The sequence below is a fragment of the Capra hircus genome, chromosome 23, assembly GCF_001704415.2.
Source record: "Capra hircus breed San Clemente chromosome 23, ASM170441v1, whole genome shotgun sequence".
NCBI classification, from domain to species: domain Eukaryota; kingdom Metazoa; phylum Chordata; class Mammalia; order Artiodactyla; family Bovidae; genus Capra; species Capra hircus.
In genome coordinates, this window is record NC_030830.1 from 40,038,348 (window position 1) to 40,057,421 (window position 19,074).

Here is a 19,074-nt window from a genome sequence, read left to right on the forward strand (position 1 = left end):
TCAGAACTGGGCTGTTTATTATTTGGTGTTTATGCATCAGGGACTCCTTAAGTGACATTCCTTTTACAGCTATTATGTAGAATCTGCGAACAGTACAGAAAAATAGCCAAGGTGAAGAGAGTGTGATGGCTTAAGTATGATTAAGGCTCAGTGAGTTGTACTAAAGCTTTAGTTCTCAAAGCATTAGTCTTGTACTGCCTTCAGAAGACTGTTCCTTCTCATAAAAGTTTCCTGAGCTAAGAGAATGAAATGTATGACCTATAGCCAAGTATGCTGTCCATACCATGTATTTGCAAGAGGATTTTGGTAAACAGATGAGTGGAAGACAAAAGTAGGAATTAATGTACTATAAGACAAGATATTTTCCTTGGAAAAAATTAATAATAGGGTGAAGGAATGTTGCCTTTGGTTAGAAAGTGTAAAATAAGAGAGCACAGAATGAGTCTCCCTCAGGCTGCCTGCCACTGAATTGTTCCTTAAAAGCCACATCGTATCAATTTATGAAATTGAACCTTGTATGAAAGTCTTGAATGATAGTCCTCTGACCCACCACCATTCCTGGCTCATGTTCCACATTTCTAAATGAAGTGGTACTCTGCCTGTCTTTGTTTACAGTGTTAAATCAGCAAGTTCAACTTTTTTGATACTAGTTTATGTAAAGATTTACACTTGCTTTAACAGTGTGTCTGAAACGGATATCCATTCCTTGATCCATACTAGTGTTACTAGCAGCTTTAGCTTCCTCTTCACGACAGGTAAAAAGAGTTGCTCATTATAGAAGTGAACAGTAGATGTCACTGCATCTCCATTTACCACGGCTCTGGCTCAGTTTATTTGGATACAACCAAGTTTTAATACAGCTTACAAATCACTAACCTTAAATCAAGTATTTATGGCTAGCTGACAATTAAGATCGCCTTTCTCAGATATAGAATTGAAAACTGAGAACAAACATAACCCAGGAGAGTTTTCTTCAATTTCCTTTTTTTAGTATATTTGTTCTCAGTTCAGTTCAGTCCCTCAGTCGTGTCCAACTCTGCAACCCCCTGAATTGCAGCACGCCAGGCCCCCTGTCCATCACCAACTACTGGAATTCAATCAAACTCACGTCCATCGAGTCGGTGATGACATCCAGCCATCTCATCCTCTGTCGTCCCCTTCTCCTCCTGTCCCCAATCCCTCCCAGCATCAGAGTCTTTTCCAGTGAGTCAACTCTTCGCATGAGGTGGCCAAAGTATTGGAGTTTCAGCTTTAGCATCAGTCCTTCCAATGAACACCCAGGGCTGGACTGGTTGGATCTCCTTGCAGTCCAGGGGACTCTCAAGCGTCTTCTCCAACACCACAGTTGAAAAGCATCAATTCTTCAGCACTCAGCCTTCTTCACAGTCCAGATCTCACATCCATACATGACCACTGGAAAAACCATAGCCTTGACTCGATGGACCTTTGTTGGCAGAGTAATGTCTCTGCTTTTGAATATGCTATCTAGGTTGGTCATAACTTTCCTTCCAAGCAATAAGCATCTTTTAATTTCATGGCTTCAGTCAGCATCTACAGTAATTTTGGAGCCCCAAAAAATAAAGTCTGACACTGATTCCCCATCTATTTCCCATGAAGTGATGGGACCAGATGCCATGATCTTCGTTTTGTGAATGTTGAGCTTTAAGCCAACTTTTTCGCTCTCCTCTTTCACTTTCATCAAGAGGCTTTTGAGTTCCTCTTCACTTTCTGCCATAAGGGTGGTGTCATCTGCATATCTGAGGTTATTGATATTTCTCCCAGCAATCTTGATTCCAGCTTGTGCTTCTTCCAGCCCAGCGTTTCTCATGATGTACTCTGCATATAAGTTAAATAAGCAGGGTGACAATATACAGCCTTGACGTACTCCTTTCCCTATTTGGAACCAGTCTGTTGTTCCATGTCCAGTTCTAACTGTTGCTTCCTGACCTGCATACAGGTTTCTCAAGAGGCAGGTCAGGTGGTCTGGTATTCCCATCTCTGTCAGAATTTTCCACAGTTTATTGTGATCCACACAGTCAAAGGCTTTGGCATAGTCAATGAAGCAGAAATAGATGTTTTTCTGTAACTCTGTTGCTTTTTCCATGATGCAGTGGATGTTGGCAATTTGATCTCTGGTTCCTCTGCCTTTTCTAAAACCGGCTTGAACATCTGGAAGTTCACGGTTCACGTATTTCTGAAGCCTGGCTTGGAGAATTTTGAGCATGACTTTTAGTCATGCACTTTTTTAGTGCAATTGTGCAGTAGTTTGAGCATTCTTTGGCAATACCTTTCTTTGGGATTGGAATGAAAACTGACCTTTTCCAGTCCTGTGGCCACTCCTGAGTTTCCCAAATTTGCTGACATATTGAGTGCAGCACTTTCACAGCATCATCTTTCAGGATTTGAAATAGCTCAACTGGAATTCCATCATCTCCACCAGCTTTGTTCGTAATAATGCTTCCTAAGGCCCACTTGACTTCACATTCCAGGATGTCTGGCTCTAGGTGAGTGATCACACCATCATGATTATCTTGGTCGTGAAGATCTTTTTTGTACAGTTCTTCTGTGTATTCTTGCTACCTCTTCTTAATATCTTCTGCTTCTGTTAGGTCCAGACCATTTCTGTCCTTTATCGAGCCCATCTTTGCATGAAATGTTCCCTTGGTATCTCTAATTTTCTTGAAGAGATCTCTAGTCTTTCCCATTCTGTTGTTTTCCTCTATTTCTTTGCATTGATCCCTGAGGAAGGCTTTCTTATCTCTCCTTGTTATTCTTTGGAACTCTGCATTCAGATGCTTATATCTTTCCTTTTCTCCTTTGCTTTTCGCTTCTCTTCTTTTCACAGCTATTTGTAAGGCCTCCCCAGACAGCCATTTTGCTTTTTTGTATTTCTTTTCCATGGGGATGGTCTTGATCCCTGTCTCCTGTACAATGTCACAAACCTCTGTCCATAGTTCATCAGGCACTCTGTCTATCAGATCTAGTCCCTTCAATCTATTTCTCACTTCCACTGTATAATGGTTCAGGATTTGATTTAGGTCATACTTGAATGGTCTAGTGGTTTTTGCTATTTTCTTCAATTTAAGTCTGAATTTGGCAATAAGGAGTTCATGATCTGAGCTACAGTCAGCTCCTGGTCTTGTTATGCTAAGTGTATAGAGCTTCTCCATCTTTTTGTTCTAGGCTTATATATTTATGCACTAGTCCCCCACTTATCTGTGGGGGATATGTTCTGAGACCCCCTAGTATGGATGCTGAAACCACAGACAGCACTGAACCCTGTATATACTGTTTTTCCCCATACATACCTAACTATGATAAAGCCTAATTTACAAATTATTCACATTAAGAGATTGTCAACAATAATATATTTGAACAGTTAAGACAATAGACTGTAATAGGTTATGTGAATGTAGTCTCTCTCTCAAAATAGCTTATTGTCCAAATTCAACACCTTTTCCATCGTAACAAAGCACTTATCACTCGCTGTGGATCTCACTTTTGCAGTTTAAAGTATAACAGCAAAACTTGCCTGAGTTTCCTTTTTCCTTCACAGTTTCGTGGTTAGAAGATTTGTTACTGTAAGTCTTAGCAACCACAGTGTACGGTTTTGGTTCTCTTTCCTTATTCAGTTGAAAACTTTTCACCTTTTCAGCTGAACCACGTTATGACTTCTCTTTGGCATATCTGAATTGGCCAGCATCAGTACTCTTGCGCTTTGGGGCCATTATTAAGTGCCACAAGGGTTACTTGAGTACAAGTACTTGCTGCCAAGGAAAGGAAAATAAAGAACTGAATTATGACCAGAAGTCCTATAATGCATCTTTCAAAACAAACCTCTTACAGCTTCAGTGTAGATGTTACAGTTTCCATATCTGACAGAAAGATGAAGTTGGTGTTAACTTGAATTATTTTAGAAAGGCTGAGGCATGCTGAGTTTGATATCTTTTGAACATGTTGTTGAGTCGCTCAGTCGTGTCTGACTCTGTGCACCCCCATGGACTGCAGCACCCCAGGCTTCCCTGTCCATCACCATCTCCTGGAGTTTGCCCAAATTCATGCCCATTGAATCAGCGATGCCATCCTACAATCTCATCCTCTGTCGTCCCCTTCTCCTTCTGCCTTCAATCTTTCCCAGCATCAGGGTCATCTTTTCCAGTGAGTTGGCTATTCACATCAGGTGGCCAAAGTATGGAGCTTGAGCTTTAGCATCAGTCCTTTTAGTGAATATTCAAGGTTGATTTCCTGTATCATTGACTGATTTGATCTCCTTGCTGTCCAAGGGACTGTCCAGAGTCTTCTCCAGAACCACAATTTGGAAGCATCAATTTTTCAGCACTCAGCCTTCTTTATGAACCAACTCATAGATGGTGAAAATAGCCAGGGTGGTATCTGTTCTCATATGTTAGGGTTAGTGCTGGTTTCCTCCTGGTGTACGTATTAATAGTTACCTCGTTTACTCTTAGTTGTTCTAGTTTGGACAATACGTGCTCACTCTAAATTGCCCGAAGAGAGGGAGGTGCTTAATAAGTTGCAGTTCTAGTCATTATAGGCACTTTTTAATTTTTTAAATAAACTCAAAAGTTATGCCTGCCCTGAGTTTTCTGAGTTAAATCTACAAAATAAAGCAAAACCCATGAGCTTGTAATTCTGAAAATATTGCCTTTGGGTTTGTGTATATCGATCATTGTTCTTTGGAGTAATGATTTCCAAATATGGTTATGCATCAAAATCAACTTAGGGACCTTTTTACAAATAGTTTCATGGGTCTCAGCCACAGACCTCTACTGATCTTGTACCAGAGTTTGAACTTGACTTTACTGAAAATGTAGAACGGCACGCAGTGCCAGGGTGGTAGATTGCTCTGTCAGTCAGCTTCTAAGGTAGCACGTAGAGGAACATTTCTCTGTGTGGTGTGGGTAGTATTTGGGGTTCTCTCTGATGGCTGCTTTGAGTCTTGAGGGTATGCCGGGCATTGACATGAGTTGCCTTTTTGTTTCAGATGTCATCTGGGTCATTCTCAGTGTGGAAGTGGGTGGACTTTTAGGAGTCACGCAGCAGCTGTCATCTTTTGAAACGGAGTTCAACACACAGCCACATCGCAAGGTAGAAGGAAACTTCAACCCGTTTGCCTCTCCCCAAAAGAACCGACAATCAGATGAAAACAACTTAAAAGACCCTGGGGGTTCCGAGTTCGACTCGATCAGCAAAAACACATGGGCTCCTGCTCCTGACCAAACCGAGCAAGATGAGAATAGACTCTCACAGAACTCTGTAAATCTATCCCCCAGCAGTCACGCAAACAACTTATCAGTAGTGACTTACAGTAAGGTAGGTGCCCTCGGAGAAGAGGAGAAGGGATAGGCGGTGGGCGTTGGGATTTGTGATACCCCTTCTGGCAAACCTAGAAGCCTAGAATGTTCTTTCAGGCTGCTTAGCTCTCCTGCCAATGCAGTAGCACAAAAACCTACCCCTTCTCCCCTCCCCCCCCCCCAGGTCCTGTGGGTGTCAACTCCTCCATCCACACTTTATAGACACTGCTGTCTCTCTGCTCTGGTTTGGGTGTTGAAAGAACAGAGTTCTTCACCTTTAGTATTTTAAAAAAAAAGAAAGTCAAAATATCACCAGGCATTCTTCCAGTGTAAATGTGTACTAAACGCAGAGCAATAGCACACCTTCGGAGTTTGTTCCTACTGTGGTTTTTTTTGGTTTTGGGCAGAGTATTTTTCCTGAAGAAAAAGACAGACTCAATTATTTATTCTACATGTTGCTGGGCTTCCACTTTATTTACCTAGTTTCCAAGTCTTGATTATCTTTCCAGTCCCTTGTGGCCCATCTGCCTCACCCACAACCCAGAGTGGCCCAAGTGATATTTTGACTTTTCATGTGTGCAGAATAAGTGAGAGAATTGTTTGTTGAGTTGATCATAATTTTAAATATTCTGATTGTTCTAAGACTGTCTTCTAGGTGTTTGATCTCTTGATCTGCTTCTCTATGCTTGCTGATTACACAGCACCTTCCATATTCTGCTAAGGGTGATGACGGTTGCTGGTTGTTTTTGGTTGGTTGAATAAAGCCCTGCTGCTGAGAGCTAACTGTTGTAGGTGATTTTTGTGGCAGGGCCTGTGAGCACTGCTATTCCTTCTTCGATTAATAATGTGATGCATTAGGCTTAGCCTCCCACTTATAGAATCGTATAACTGTTAAGTCTTTGCTTGCTTCATGCTGGCATTCACCCTCAATATTTTAAAAATAAAATTGATCGTTATTTGAGGGACAGCTTGCTCTGTTTTAAGAATGGCATTTTTCGGATCAGTGCTTTATATGTGGTCTAGATCCACAGGCAAATGAAGAAAAGAAACTTGGTGATGTGAACTCTTTCTCCACATGGTCGAAAGAGGGACTTCATTCAGCAGAAGTGTAACAAGATTGATTTATTAGTTTGATGGTCATTTTAAAGGATTGTGTGGAATCATGTTAGTCGTATAGGATATAAGAAGTAAATAGGCGAGGCAATGGCTTATATTTGAGGAAAGTCTTCACGTCTTAACACTCTTAACAAAATTTTTCTTAAGTTCCTATTGTTCCAGATAGCTCTTCCTTAAATTTAACCCTTCAGGGTATGGCTATTCCAGGGGGTACAGGCCCTAGGGTAAGCATGCCCTGTTAGAAGGAGAACTTTGAAGCAGTTGAGTGTGATGTGAAGACGAGAGTTGCAGGAAGCAGAAGCTGTTGCTCCAGTGCTTTCTGTAGTGGAGGCCCCTCCACCCAGTCAAGCTCCGTGGCTCGGCCGTCACTGTCGCCTGAAAGGGCTGCTGTTCCTGGCCAGAGACTGCACTTTTTTCCTGGATTGCGAACCTGTTAACTATTTTTTGCCCCTTTATGGCTTTAGGGACTGTTGTCCTTTAAGTCTGTCGTTGCCCTGGCCTGGGTGGAGGTGGGGGCTTATTTTACAAACTCTGTAGGATCATTTAGAAATAGCATTTGCAAGAACCACAGATAAAAGTTTCTCATTGCAGATTATATCCAAGACTGTTGCCTATAATGCATTGAGAATGTCGCATTTGGACCCCAAAGAGAAATCACAGCCTCCTTTTCTTCTTAAGTGAATCAGAATCGTATTCAGAAAGCACTTGTGTGAGCACTAGCAAGTCCTCCGGTAGCATATCTGGCTAAAATGGAGTCAGCTCTGCCTCTGAGGACGCCTTAGAAATGGGGTGGAGGGTAGACAGTCACCAGGAAGGATTTATCAACACATCTGCACTAATGTACAAATCAGTGTACATTATTGAATACGGAGACTTCAAGGATAGAAGTTGTCACTACCAGCTAGCAGTTCTCAGTACAGTGGGGGAGATGAAACACTCATGCCATTCGGTCCAGGTGAAGTGTGAATTTGGTCGGTAGGGCACCGCACAGTCAAACTGTATGATTTGTGTGCATGGCTGGGGGTTAGTTAAGGCAGAGATAAAGCAGAGATGGAGCTGATGTAAAAGCACAGATTTGGAAAGACAGGAAGGGTGATGATAGCAGAGCAGTTGCAGTGCTGAAGGCAGAATACTGAGTAAGTGGGGTGTGATCAGGAGTGATGCGGGGGGTGATGTTCAGTTAGTTGCGATGTGTTCCTTTAGATAAAAAATTTGGATAGAATAATTACAATGGCTCTGAGAAAAATTGGGACAATAGTTAAATGGGTATCTTTAAGCAGGAATCATTCATAATTCTAAGCATTTGTGTTTGGCTTAAGAATATAGATTTGTTTATTTATAAGGCAAGACTGCTTAAGGTTCTGAAGGGCTGTATTTGACCAAGTGATGAGATCAAGGAGAGACTATAGAGTATTTTTTTAACCATTCCTTTGTGCCAGGTATGCTGCCAAGTACTTTACATGTATCATCTCATATTTTGATAAGAAAACAAAAGCTCTGAGGGGCTGGCTTGCCCCAGTATCACACAGCTAGTGAGGGACAGAGCTGGGATTCCAATCCAGGTGCCACATTACTGAAGGTATTAGTAGATGAACTTGGGCTTTGCTTAGATCTTCCTTTGTTTTGTTTTTTCCTGTGATCAAAAGCATTAACTGAGTTGATGACCAGTATTATCAAGGTGTGAAAGACACAAAAGTTGAAGAAAAAGGCTCTAATGTAAACTGGGCATTGCCTGTGGGGGGTGGAAGAGTTCCTGTATTTGTAGAGTCTTTACAGTAGTGATTTCTTTTTTTAGTTGATAAAAATAAAACCTTTTTAAACTCTCAGGGTGCACCATGTGGTGTTAATAATAAATAGCCCCCTTTTATTTATGAATGAGTGGAAAGACCGAGATAGCCCCCTAGAAATCTAGAGTTAGAGCAGGGGTGTTGAGTTCACCCCAGGTGCCATCTTTATTGGATAGGTAGGCGGAGGACCTGGCGCCCTGGCATCAGAGATCACTGAGTTGGCAATGATTTGATTTACTCTAAAGAAATTCCCTGCCTGCCCTGAAGGCTGGAGAGGGCATGATGCTCTGGGAAGCCCATGACCAGTTTTAGGAGACCCGTCCAGTTTCCTGCTGCTTCCATAGTTATAGTTTAACTTGCTAAGGTTGGTAGGATGAGATGAAAAGGTTGCTCCATGCACCTTCTGTGAGGGCTGGGTAGATAACATAATGGCACGTCTCTCAGTGCCAGGAGCTGGACGCCCCGGGAGCCCTTCCCCTGCCTCCCTTGAGTAATGCCAAGCTTTCTGGACCCAGCGCTCTGTGCTGTGGGCAGGGAGTCAGGGAGCTCTGGGTGGGAATGTCTGTCCTAGCTTCATCCCTCAACATCCAGAGGGCCTGGGCCCTCCTTGTGTGAGAACTGTCAGAGGGAGTCAGAAAGGTGAGTAAGTGTGTGCTGACCTGCTCCAGGGATTCATCAATCTGACAACCTTTGTTAAAAATTGGCTGGCCTCATTATCAGCTCACTTGTGGCTGACCTGTACCAGGTGAACAGTCAGACCAAGTTTTGGTGAAGGTTAGGTGTTTTTTTAATGAACCCTTTTATTTGATTCACTCAAGAGCCTGTGAGGACAAACAGTCACACTGTTGACTCAAGGCTCGTCTTGCCATGCGCTCTAACGGTGACTCATCTCTGGAGGCCGGGGTAGCTTCTGTTTGGACAATGTTAGATAGTAGCAGAAAACAGTCTACAGAGGTGTGGAAGGAGAAAATAAGTCCTGTTGAAATTAGATACTTCTTTTTCTTACTTGACAGTAATTTTTAAAATTTCTCAATGTTTTTTAAGAAGGCCTTACAGAGAGGAGCAAGATACAAACCAAATGGTCTTATTCAGGGTAGCTGGAAGTATGAGTATGACTGGCCAAAACCAAGGGCCTGCTTTTCAGGACAGCCCAAATGCTTGCTTTCTTTCTCTAGCAGTTGAGTAATGATTTGCATTGAAGGAGCTGAAAAGAATCTCAAGTTCATTTATTCATTTTGTTACTTGGACTATATCTCTTATTTTGTGTTTGTTCTTCTTTTTTTTTTTTAACGTTTGGAGCTGCTGTTTGTCATAACTCCTCCTTTAAACTGATTACAGCCTGAACCACTGTTATTACTTCCGCCAAGTGCTGGTTCGGAAGGAGAAACGTGTTATTATCTTTGGGGGAGGCTCCTCGTGCTCTTCAAGCGTCAGCCAGTGCCGAGTGCCATCTGCCCTGCCTGCCCACAATTTCCACCTGCTCCTCTTTCTCTCTCTCTGACAATCACCCTTTAGGATATCTTGGATCTGGAGCTGAAAAAGTTAGTCTACTATTATATCAGAAACCACCTTTCTTCTAACCTACAGCAAGGAAGAGCTCGTTTCTCTCTGCTCAGGTGAGGGTTTAGAAACGTAGGCAGAGGATGAGATGGTTAGATAGCTTCACTGACTCAGTGGACATGAATCTGAGAAAACTCCAGGAGATAGTGAAGGACAGGGAGGCCTGGTGTGCTGCAGTCCATGGGATCATAAAGAGTCAGACACAACTTAGCCACTGAACAACAACAGGAGGTTACAGGGAGAATTTTAGAAAAGGCCAATCTGCCTTATGGGCCTGAGGGTGTAATGGCTTATGGATCTTATTATCTGCTTTGAAGAAGCCAGTCCAGTCAGTGTAATATAATAATAAGAAATTATTTAATGGAATTGGGCCCAACATTTGCTCGGTTCCGAGGGCACTGAATTTGACCCATAGGCTGGCGGTTGGTGTCCTTAGCTGGGCACCGGCGGTGGAGGACAGCACGGCCTTCCTGCTGCCTCATGCTTGGGGGCAGCCCCTTTCCCTGGGAGGTTTACAGACGGTGCAAAGAAGCCGGGAGGAAAGCTGTGTCGCTTGATGCCCTGTCCAGCTGTGCTCTCCTCTGTCGAGGGACAGCTGGCAGAAGCACGCACCCGCCCCTCCCCTGTGGGGCCAGTGGGAGCGTGGTAGTCAGTTATATAAACTCATCGAGCACTTACTCTGTGCCAGGCACTGTGCAGAGGACTTTTTAAATTTAATTTTTGTTAAAATTATCAGTGTACATAGTGTAAGGAGCTAAGTAGTTCTACAAAGTTTATTATAAAAACACCAGTCACCTCCCTGCCTCCCAGCACCCAGAGGCAGAGGCAGCAGTCTGACATCCGTTTCTTTTAGTCCACACAGCAGGGCCATGATATAGGCTCTGTCATTATCCCTGTTTACAGCTGCTGAGACTGAAGGCGCACAGGTTCCATGGCCTGCCCAAGCTCATGCAGCTCGAAAGTGGTAAAACCAGGATATGAACAAAACCAGTTCTTTTTGACTCCTGAGTCTGCTTTCTTGACCATCTATTGCCTTACTTCCTAGTTACAAATAGTATTCAAGTACATATTTTTATTGGCTGAGCTTACAGCTGGGGGCTCGGAATAGCATGCTTTCTGTGGTACACTGCTACATTTCAAATGAGAATCAAGCCAATTATTGACCAGATATTATGTGACTTCTCTATTGCTAAACCCCTCTTTCTCCACAAGCTGCCATCTCTGGTGGCTACAGAAATCAGCCTCACTCTCTCCAGCCTCCATAAAGGGAAATGATTCCCTGGAACCTCGTGGTCACTTGGGTATAGATGTTTGGTGACACTGAAATTTCCTTTAACTCACTTTCGTAAGAGCAGCACCTTGTCTGTGTTCCGTGACTGTGGCCAGAAGATACAGTCTGGAGTTTTTTTCATTTTCCTGTAATGAATCTAAAATCTCCCTTTGAACATAATATTTTAAAGCTAGAACATGCTTAGGGCTGTCTTACTCCCTTTAAAGCCAGATTTTGTTTCTGCAAAGGCTATCTGGACAATGAATATTTTACAGTTAGTATGAGCCCTGAAGTGGAAGTTTACATGGTTTGTTCAAGACCAAAGTGGGTAAGAGAAGGTAGAAGGAGGGGAAGTTGGAGGATGGAAACCAGATCGTAGAAGGATTTGTGGATCTTTGTGAAGCTTGGGCTTTTGCCCTGAGGAGCAGAGGTTGGAACCATTAAAGGATTTTGAGCAGAGGGGTGATGTGATCTGGCTTCATGTAGTGAAAGATATGCTCTGACACTCATGTGGAGAGTGCAGGACAAGGATAGAAGCAGGGGACCAGCGGGGAAGTTAGTGCAATCATGTGGGTAAAGAGAATGGGCACTTTATGTCAGACTGGTAGCCAGTTGGAGCAGTGATCTGTGTCTGCATCTGCTTTATTAGCTAGAACGAACAGGATTTGCTAATGAGTTGGAAGCATGGTGTAAGGGGGAATAAACAATGACAGGTTTTGGCCTGAGCAACTGGAACGGTAGAATTGCTCTCCATGGAGAGAGGAAAGGCTTTGGGAGAGGTGGGCAGAGATCAGGAACTCCATTTGGAATACATTGGAGATTTCTATAAACATCCAAATGGAGGCATCAGGGAAGTTGTTGTGTATCCAAGTTGGTAACATGGTTTAGGAGAAAGGGTTTGGTGGAGATAACATATTTGGGAGTCATTCCATATGGATGATACCTAACACTGTGAGCCTGGCTGCCATCCACAAAATGAAGAGTCTGTGTTGAGCAGGGTTCTCTCAGCCAGCTGAATAAGACTATTGGCATTTTAGGTCAGATGAGTCTTCTTTTGTTGCAGTGGGGTACAGCTCGTATGCACTCTAAGATGTTCAGTAACATCCCTGGCCTTTACCCACTGAAAGCCAATGGCACCTCCCTGGCCCCAAGTGTAACAACCAGTAAGGATGTTGTCATTGACTTGCTCACATTCACTTGCTCAAATGACTTGCTCAAATTGGGGGTGGGCAGTGGGCTGGAACTCAGGGAACCCAGTTTGAGTCTTATGTTCTAGACTACATTATGCTGAGGCCTGCTGGCAGGAAGGAAAGTTTGTTTGCTGTTCTCTGAAGGTAGTCTCTACACTTATGTCTTGTGGTAGAGACCTTCTTGTTCATCTTCAGGAGCACAAAAGAATTCGTGGCCAAGGAGAAAGCAGTGCCTGGCAACTGAGGAAACTGACCCAGTTTGCTGGCAGATTAGCACATTTTGTACAGAAGAGGTTTGCTAGGAAACTGGTTTAATGATATTAAGATGACTCCCTTCTGAGAGCCCAGAAGAACCCGTAAAGTCCTCCTGGCCTTGCTGGTGTTTGCATTGGCATGGGTCATACGTGCATTTTAAAAATAAGCAAACACCATGAGCTTTAGAAAATGTCTTTTGTTGTTTGTAGCATTACTATTTGAGAATAAAAAGTTACTTCCAGGAGCTCTCCCTTTTGTACCTCAACAGCTTCAAAGCTGAATGTTCAGCTCCATCTTCTGTGTTTTGGGGCCCTGAGCATTGTTTTAGGCTGAGCTGACACTGGGCAGTCTTGTAACTGAAACAGAGCTAGTTTTCCCATATTTTCACTTCAGTTGTAAGGATGTATTCTTTTCCCTATACTCCGAATTTAGCATTTTAATTTCTGATGAAAATTCAGAGACGTGAGGATGTGCGCCGTGCAGGCGCTCTCGGCCAAGTCTGCTCCGACTCCAGCAGGACCAGGTGCATGATGTGACCTGTGGCGGCTGCACATCGGGGGGGCCGTGTGGGCTTCCTTAGAGCTCTGCTCAGGGAGACCCTTGTCAAAACTGTGGGCATTCACCTGCAGAAGCTTGAATGTCCAAGGTCTTGGGCTTTTTGCTGCAATTTCACCACCTAAAGGCAAGTCAGAACTAACAGGGAGCTTTGGTATTTAGTTAATAAGGGACATGTCCTTGGTTGCTTGGCCTGTGTTAATCCTTCATAAGAATTTACTGTCTGATTACATAGATGTGACTAGCTCATAGGAAAGAATGAGACCAGTAAAGATGGAGTATATTGAGTTTTGAGTGCTCTTGAATTTGAAGGAAGGAGAAGGCAGTGAGGTTTGGGAGTAGCCAGGAGACTGATATCTTGATGAATGGTAGATTCATACTGAAACTTCATGGTGGCCCAGCGGTCGGGACTCTGCTTGCATTGCAGGGGCCTGAGTTCTGTCCCTGGTCAGTGAACTGAGGTCCCACATGCCTCATGTGCAGCACGACCTCCCGCCACCCAAAAAAAAGAGAGAAAGTAAAGTGATAGATTCAAACTGATTTGGAGGAAAAAGGAACCACATGCAGGAAGGCCCAGAGGCATTCACAGGCAGTGAATGTTCCTGGGACACCAGCCAGCCTGACTGTGCTGAGTGAGGTGTACTTAAAGAGGGTGGGGTGAATTTTGGAGGACAACCTTGGAAAGCCAAGCAAAGGAGAGTTCACGTTTAATGCAAAAGGAAACAAGAGCACCTGCAGTGCTTTTGAGCAGGGAAGTGGCAAGATGAAGCCAAGTATGGCTGAAGGAGAGAGAGTTTATTCTCCCTCAGTCAGCCAGTGGTTGTCCAGGGTAGGGGAGGTAATGCTGTGAATCCACTGTGAGAGAGGCGGGGGAGTACTGCGGCTTGAATGGAGACTGCGAGAGGAGGTGGGGCCCGCAGCCTCACCCCGGGCCTCCAGGCTCCCACGGGATGGTACCCGTGGCCACGTGGCGGGGCACTTGGGTGAGCTTTCCCTCCTTTTAGGCGTCCTCCCCAGTGAGACGCTTACCGCTTCTCTCTTCTTTCTAGGAATCCCCTGTGCCCTAGGAGATGGCCATGAGAGAGCTCTCTGTCTGCCAGCATGCCACCTGGAGTCTAGCACACTTGACATTACATGAGGTCTTGGGGGTTAGAATCTCAAATAGTAAATAGCCTTTTCTGAAGTCTTTAATGAAAGGGGAAGTCGAACTTAGCCAATATCCTTCATCCCCTTGTAGGATTTTCAGTAATACAGTTTCATTCGCAGTGATGTTTGAGTTGTATTCATTATGGTGATTTTCTTAATCTGTCAGGAGGTAGGTGAAGGCTCTGAAAGCTTGGTCCTCGGGAGCTTCGGAGGATGGGAGGATGAATGACAGAGGAATAATGAGGGATGCATGATGGAAGGAATGGGTGGGTGGATAGAGGGGGGATGGAGAAGGTCCCCAGCAGGATTGTAGAAGTTAGTTAAGAGCAACAGAAAAACTGTCTTATCGAGGTAAGTATAAAAATTGCTTTACAAGGCTTTTAAAACACCAATTCACCATACTTAAAACTGAGTTAAGCTTTTAAGCACAACTTGGACACAGAGGCTGTGAATTGAGCCTGTCCCATGAACAGTTTTCATGCATAAAAGTACATTTGTTTTCTTTTCTTTGGCTGATTCTCACACTTGTCTTCAGCCATTGCATCAAATACATCTTTGAAATTTTGAGGACTGTCGCATGAAAGTGGCTTGAACACCAAGGTTAAAGCATCCACAGAAGTTCCCCTCGTGCTGGTCTGGCCCTGCTTTCCCACCAGTGAGCCGCCTTGAGTGGTCAGCACCTCTGGAGGGAAGGGCCTTGCTTTGTGTGCTCCCGGGAGAGGAGTCCTCACTGCGCTGCCCACTGCTGCAGCACAGACTTGGCTTCTAATTAACGAGAGACAAATAGGTTCCGTCAGGGCTTGGTCAGTCTCTGGGCCTCACCAGCCAGGCCAGCCCCATGACAGTGCCTCACCACAGCGGATCTGCAGGGCAGGACCAGAACAGAACTTAGTACCAAACCGTGTATTCTTCTGTGTTTGCATTCAGGGCACATAAGCAATACAAAAGAAGTGCTAGGTGGGCAAAGCGTTGGCTGGGACTGGCCCAGGAAGAGAGAGAGGAGGGCCCGGTGGTGTTATCTGATGCTGCCATCAGTACATGCTGCAAGAGCATGCTATTTCACAGCCGCGCAGCAAACACGCTTGCCTTTTTATTAACCAGCATGGACCTTTTTATTTATTTAAATCACAAATAAAATAAAGACAGGTATGTGAACGTTTCTGTGTTGTGATGCTTTATCTAAACCAGCTTTCATATAGGAAGAGTAACCCCAAAAGCCCTCGTAAGACATCCTTGTTTCATTAGGGATTTTAATCTTATTTTCTCCCCTGGAAGGTTAAACAGATGGCTCAGCAACGCAGAGTATTCCATAGTTCATTCATTCATTTTACTGACACCTGGGTCTTAACTCTTTGCCAGGCACCAATAAGTGGCAGAAACAGGTTCTGCCATCTTGAAAGGGCAACTTTCTCTTCTAATAGCACGATCTTCCTGCTGGTAAACATCAGTAAGTATTCCAGCTGGAACAAAACTAGTTTCCTGGGGTTTTTTTACTCCTTTTTGGAAGAGTTATTTTGATTTCTGTGTAATTTTAGGAAGAATTTAAAGATATTGTAGGTGCCCATTCACATAAAATCAGTGAAAACCGAATCACCAGCTTTATCAACCATTGTGAAAAACAAATCATAGAGAGAGTTTTATTTTTAGTTTTGCTTTTAGCCCCAGGCCCACAAGTACTAGATCTTAAATTGTCCTTTCAGAAGATTGTGATGAATGAAACTGAGCTTGTCTGTTTATGTCTACAAGTGTTCTCTTTTAAAAATATTTTAGGAGGTTAGCCAAATTATGGCTCACAATGGTTATTACCTTTCAGAAGCACAGTCAGGGCCCTGGCCCAGCTACTGGAATCCTCCAGCTGGCCTGAGGCCAGAGTCTCTTCCCAGACGCCCATGAGCAGAGAGGCCCCTCCGTCTTAGCTGGCTAGTGTGGGCCTCGAGTGGTTTAAGGGGACTCACCTGCTCCGTTGCCAGTAGAATTGAGGTCCCAGGGCTCACAGCCATGACAGTGTCATCAAAAAGCTTAGGGAAGACTGAGGCAAACAGGCAGCACCTCAACCCCTGTGGACCTAAAGGCTGCCGCTCCTTCATCAGGAATGCTCTCTGGTCCCTTAGCAGATGTGGGGCCTCTCCCAAGAAATGCAGCTCTTGAAAAGCCATTTCTGCACAAGTTGGTCCTGGTTTTTTTTAGACCTGGAGAGTCAGATAGAGGAGTTCTCCTCTGGGTTTTGTCATTCACACCCTCTATTAGTATGCCTAAATCCAGCCTTGCTGCTAGAGATGTGGTGAGAGATGAATCCTCATGGAGAGGAGGGTGACCTTCTGCCTCAGACTCAGTGAGCTTTGTAATCATGCTGTGATGACCTCCTTCTCTGCTTGTTGGAGTTTAACTCTGGGCTCTGTGGCACCATCTGATGCATCCATCCCTTTATCTGTTTTCCTTATTCGTGGCACAGCAGCTGTAGAAGAGATGTCAGGGATGCCAGGCTAATGAAAATATTTGGCATTTGCTTTTCCCAGGGGTAACAGTTGAAGAGCCGCTAGGTCTCAGGAGAGAGTGAACACTTACCTGTATTGCCAAACCCTATTTTTAGATGGGCGTTGGAGACATTAGCCACCAGAACCTGTTACACGGGGTCTTGGAACTCCAGTGGAACCTGAAATGTGAATGGGCCTCTGGTTTCGAGTATACCTCCATCCCACTCTTAGGAAGGGCGCCTCATGCTTGGCCTCCTGCCATCAGACACCCTGGACGAGCTGCTCCTGGAACCTCCACCAGGCTTCCCATGTGACTCATGTTGCGCTGCTATGTTCTGTGTGATGCCTGTAATCCTGCATGTGGGGAGTCTAGATGATCAAGTCGTTTTGAGATAGACTCAGCTCCGTCTCTCTTCCTTGAAGTGATGGTAGTTAATCTGGGGGAAAGGAAGGTAGAGCTTTGTCTTCAAGCCATGTTTCTGTACCAATTAAACGTCAACAACTCCAATATGCCATTATCTGGATGAAAGGGAATTAGGTGGCATTTTTTTCTCCAAAAGGCACACAGCACCTCAGTCAGTAAATAGGTGGTCAACGAAAATTATTAATCTAAGCTAGTTAAAAACCACACTGCATATTCTAGGGACCAGCGTCTTCAGGTGGAAATCTGAAAATGCCTGTATGTATACTCCTCTCTCTGCCAATCGCTTGGGATCCATTCACTTTATCTGTTACTAGGAATGCACGACCACTCCTTGGCAAAGTCATCAACTCCCTTCTCCAAACATTCCAGACAAGTCACAAACCTAGTGCTTGCTTTATAAAGGCCCACATGAAGTGTGTGATGCTTCCGTCTAGAAAGTAGTCTAATTTAGCTTAAAGGGGAAAAAAAATTCATAGAAGACAAAAGCATGTTTGTTTCTCAGGGTTTCTTTTCTCTATGTGTGTTTTCCTGCACGAAGCCCTTTAAGCATTGTGTTGGTTCTAAATCTTACAGGGATCTAAGCCTTTGTCGCTCTCCTTGGATTGTTGTTCGTGAGTGAACGTTGTCAGGAAGTACCGAGAGCAGCGTGTTTTAGCTGCTTTAATTTCCGCCTCTGGGGCGTGTGACCCTCCAGCCAGGCCCCACACCATGGGGTCTGAGAGCCCTCTGCTCATCCTGCCCACACTTGACCGAGTGGCTAGGTCTGTGACCACCGAGGTGGTGTGACGGCCTCCACTCGCCTGCTGACGGCACAGTGAATCGAGGGCTGGCAGACCTGGCCTTTGAACGACCACCACTCCGCTCACCAGCTCTGTGCTCCCAGTCAGGTTGCTGCCTCAATTCTGTGAGCTTGGAGAGCATGCTCACCCCGGTTTGTCTGTGTGAGAATTCAGGAGAGCACTTTCACCTGCCCCAGCAGCCCCTGGCACGCAGCTGGTGCTGTATCGTTGCTGGCCTGTCTGTCCCCCATTTTCACTTCTCCGGCAACACCACCAAGCAGCCCGAGACCTGTATCTGGTCTCTCGAGGCTTTTTATGGGAGAGGAAATAAAACGACAAAAGGCAATTTCAGTGTTTTCCACTCGGGGGGGAAGAAACTGAAAACTTGAATCTCATCTTCCCTATTCTTGGCAGCTTTGACCTCTGGTCTAAATAAGCATGATCAAAGAGTTTTGTTTTTGTTTTTTCTTAGAATATTGTTTTTCAGCCTCCTGAGTTAGGTACTTTGAGTCAGCTCCTTAAATCTATAAGTTTAAAGGAGCAGTCTGAGATTTGAGGGGAAGGGACTTTACTCAGGGCTACTTGGAGAGCTAAGTGCAAAGCCAGGAGCAAAACCCAGATCTCCCACTTCTGTGGAACCCGCGGCCCACCGCCTTGGGAGCGAGTGCGAGCTGTGTATCTCGAGCTAACCGCCCCCAGGGAGCCCACCCTCTCTGGGACCGAGGAGGCTATGACCAGATGGGTGCATGACCCGGATGCGTGTGCCCCCAAGCCTGGGTGGCTGTTTAAAAACTTGGTATAGGGGACTTCCCCAGTAGTCAGGTGGTTAAGGCTCCACCTTTCCATGCAGGGAGCACAGGTTCGATCCCTGGTCGGGGAACTAAGATCCCACATGCCGCACTGTGTGACCAAAAACAACAGGAAAAAACTTGGTTTGGAAAGGCCAACATTCTTGTGACTTAAAAGGGTCTGATGCTGCAGGTGGTAGTCTGAGAAATACCTGTCTTCTTTCAGCTGTTAATTCAGTAGTACTTACTGGGTGCCGATAGGTACTGCTCAGGGACAGGTGTGCTAGAGAGTTGGCAGCAAACAGAAGGGGATTCTGTTCTCATCATTGGCAACCCCGCAGCCATGCACTTCTTTACATTTTTTTTCCAAAGGAAAGTATCCTTTTTAAAGAAAATCAGATTCTAACCATCCATGTCT

The 19,074-nt window shown here is 44.7% G+C and overlaps 1 protein-coding gene across 3 annotated transcripts in view; it reads left to right on the forward strand.

Moving 5' to 3' along the window:
• C23H6orf106 (chromosome 23 C6orf106 homolog) overlaps positions 1–19,074 on the forward strand; it is a 97,222-nt gene that overhangs the window by 71,589 nt on the left and 6,559 nt on the right. For 2 of the 3 annotated variants that reach the window (XM_018038991.1, XM_018038992.1), the window contains one exon: positions 5,003–5,331. In XM_018038991.1, coding sequence (XP_017894480.1) covers positions 5,003–5,331 — 329 coding nt within the window. The remainder of the gene's footprint in view (positions 1–5,002; positions 5,332–19,074) is intronic. The other variant, XM_018038993.1, reaches the window with a different exon arrangement.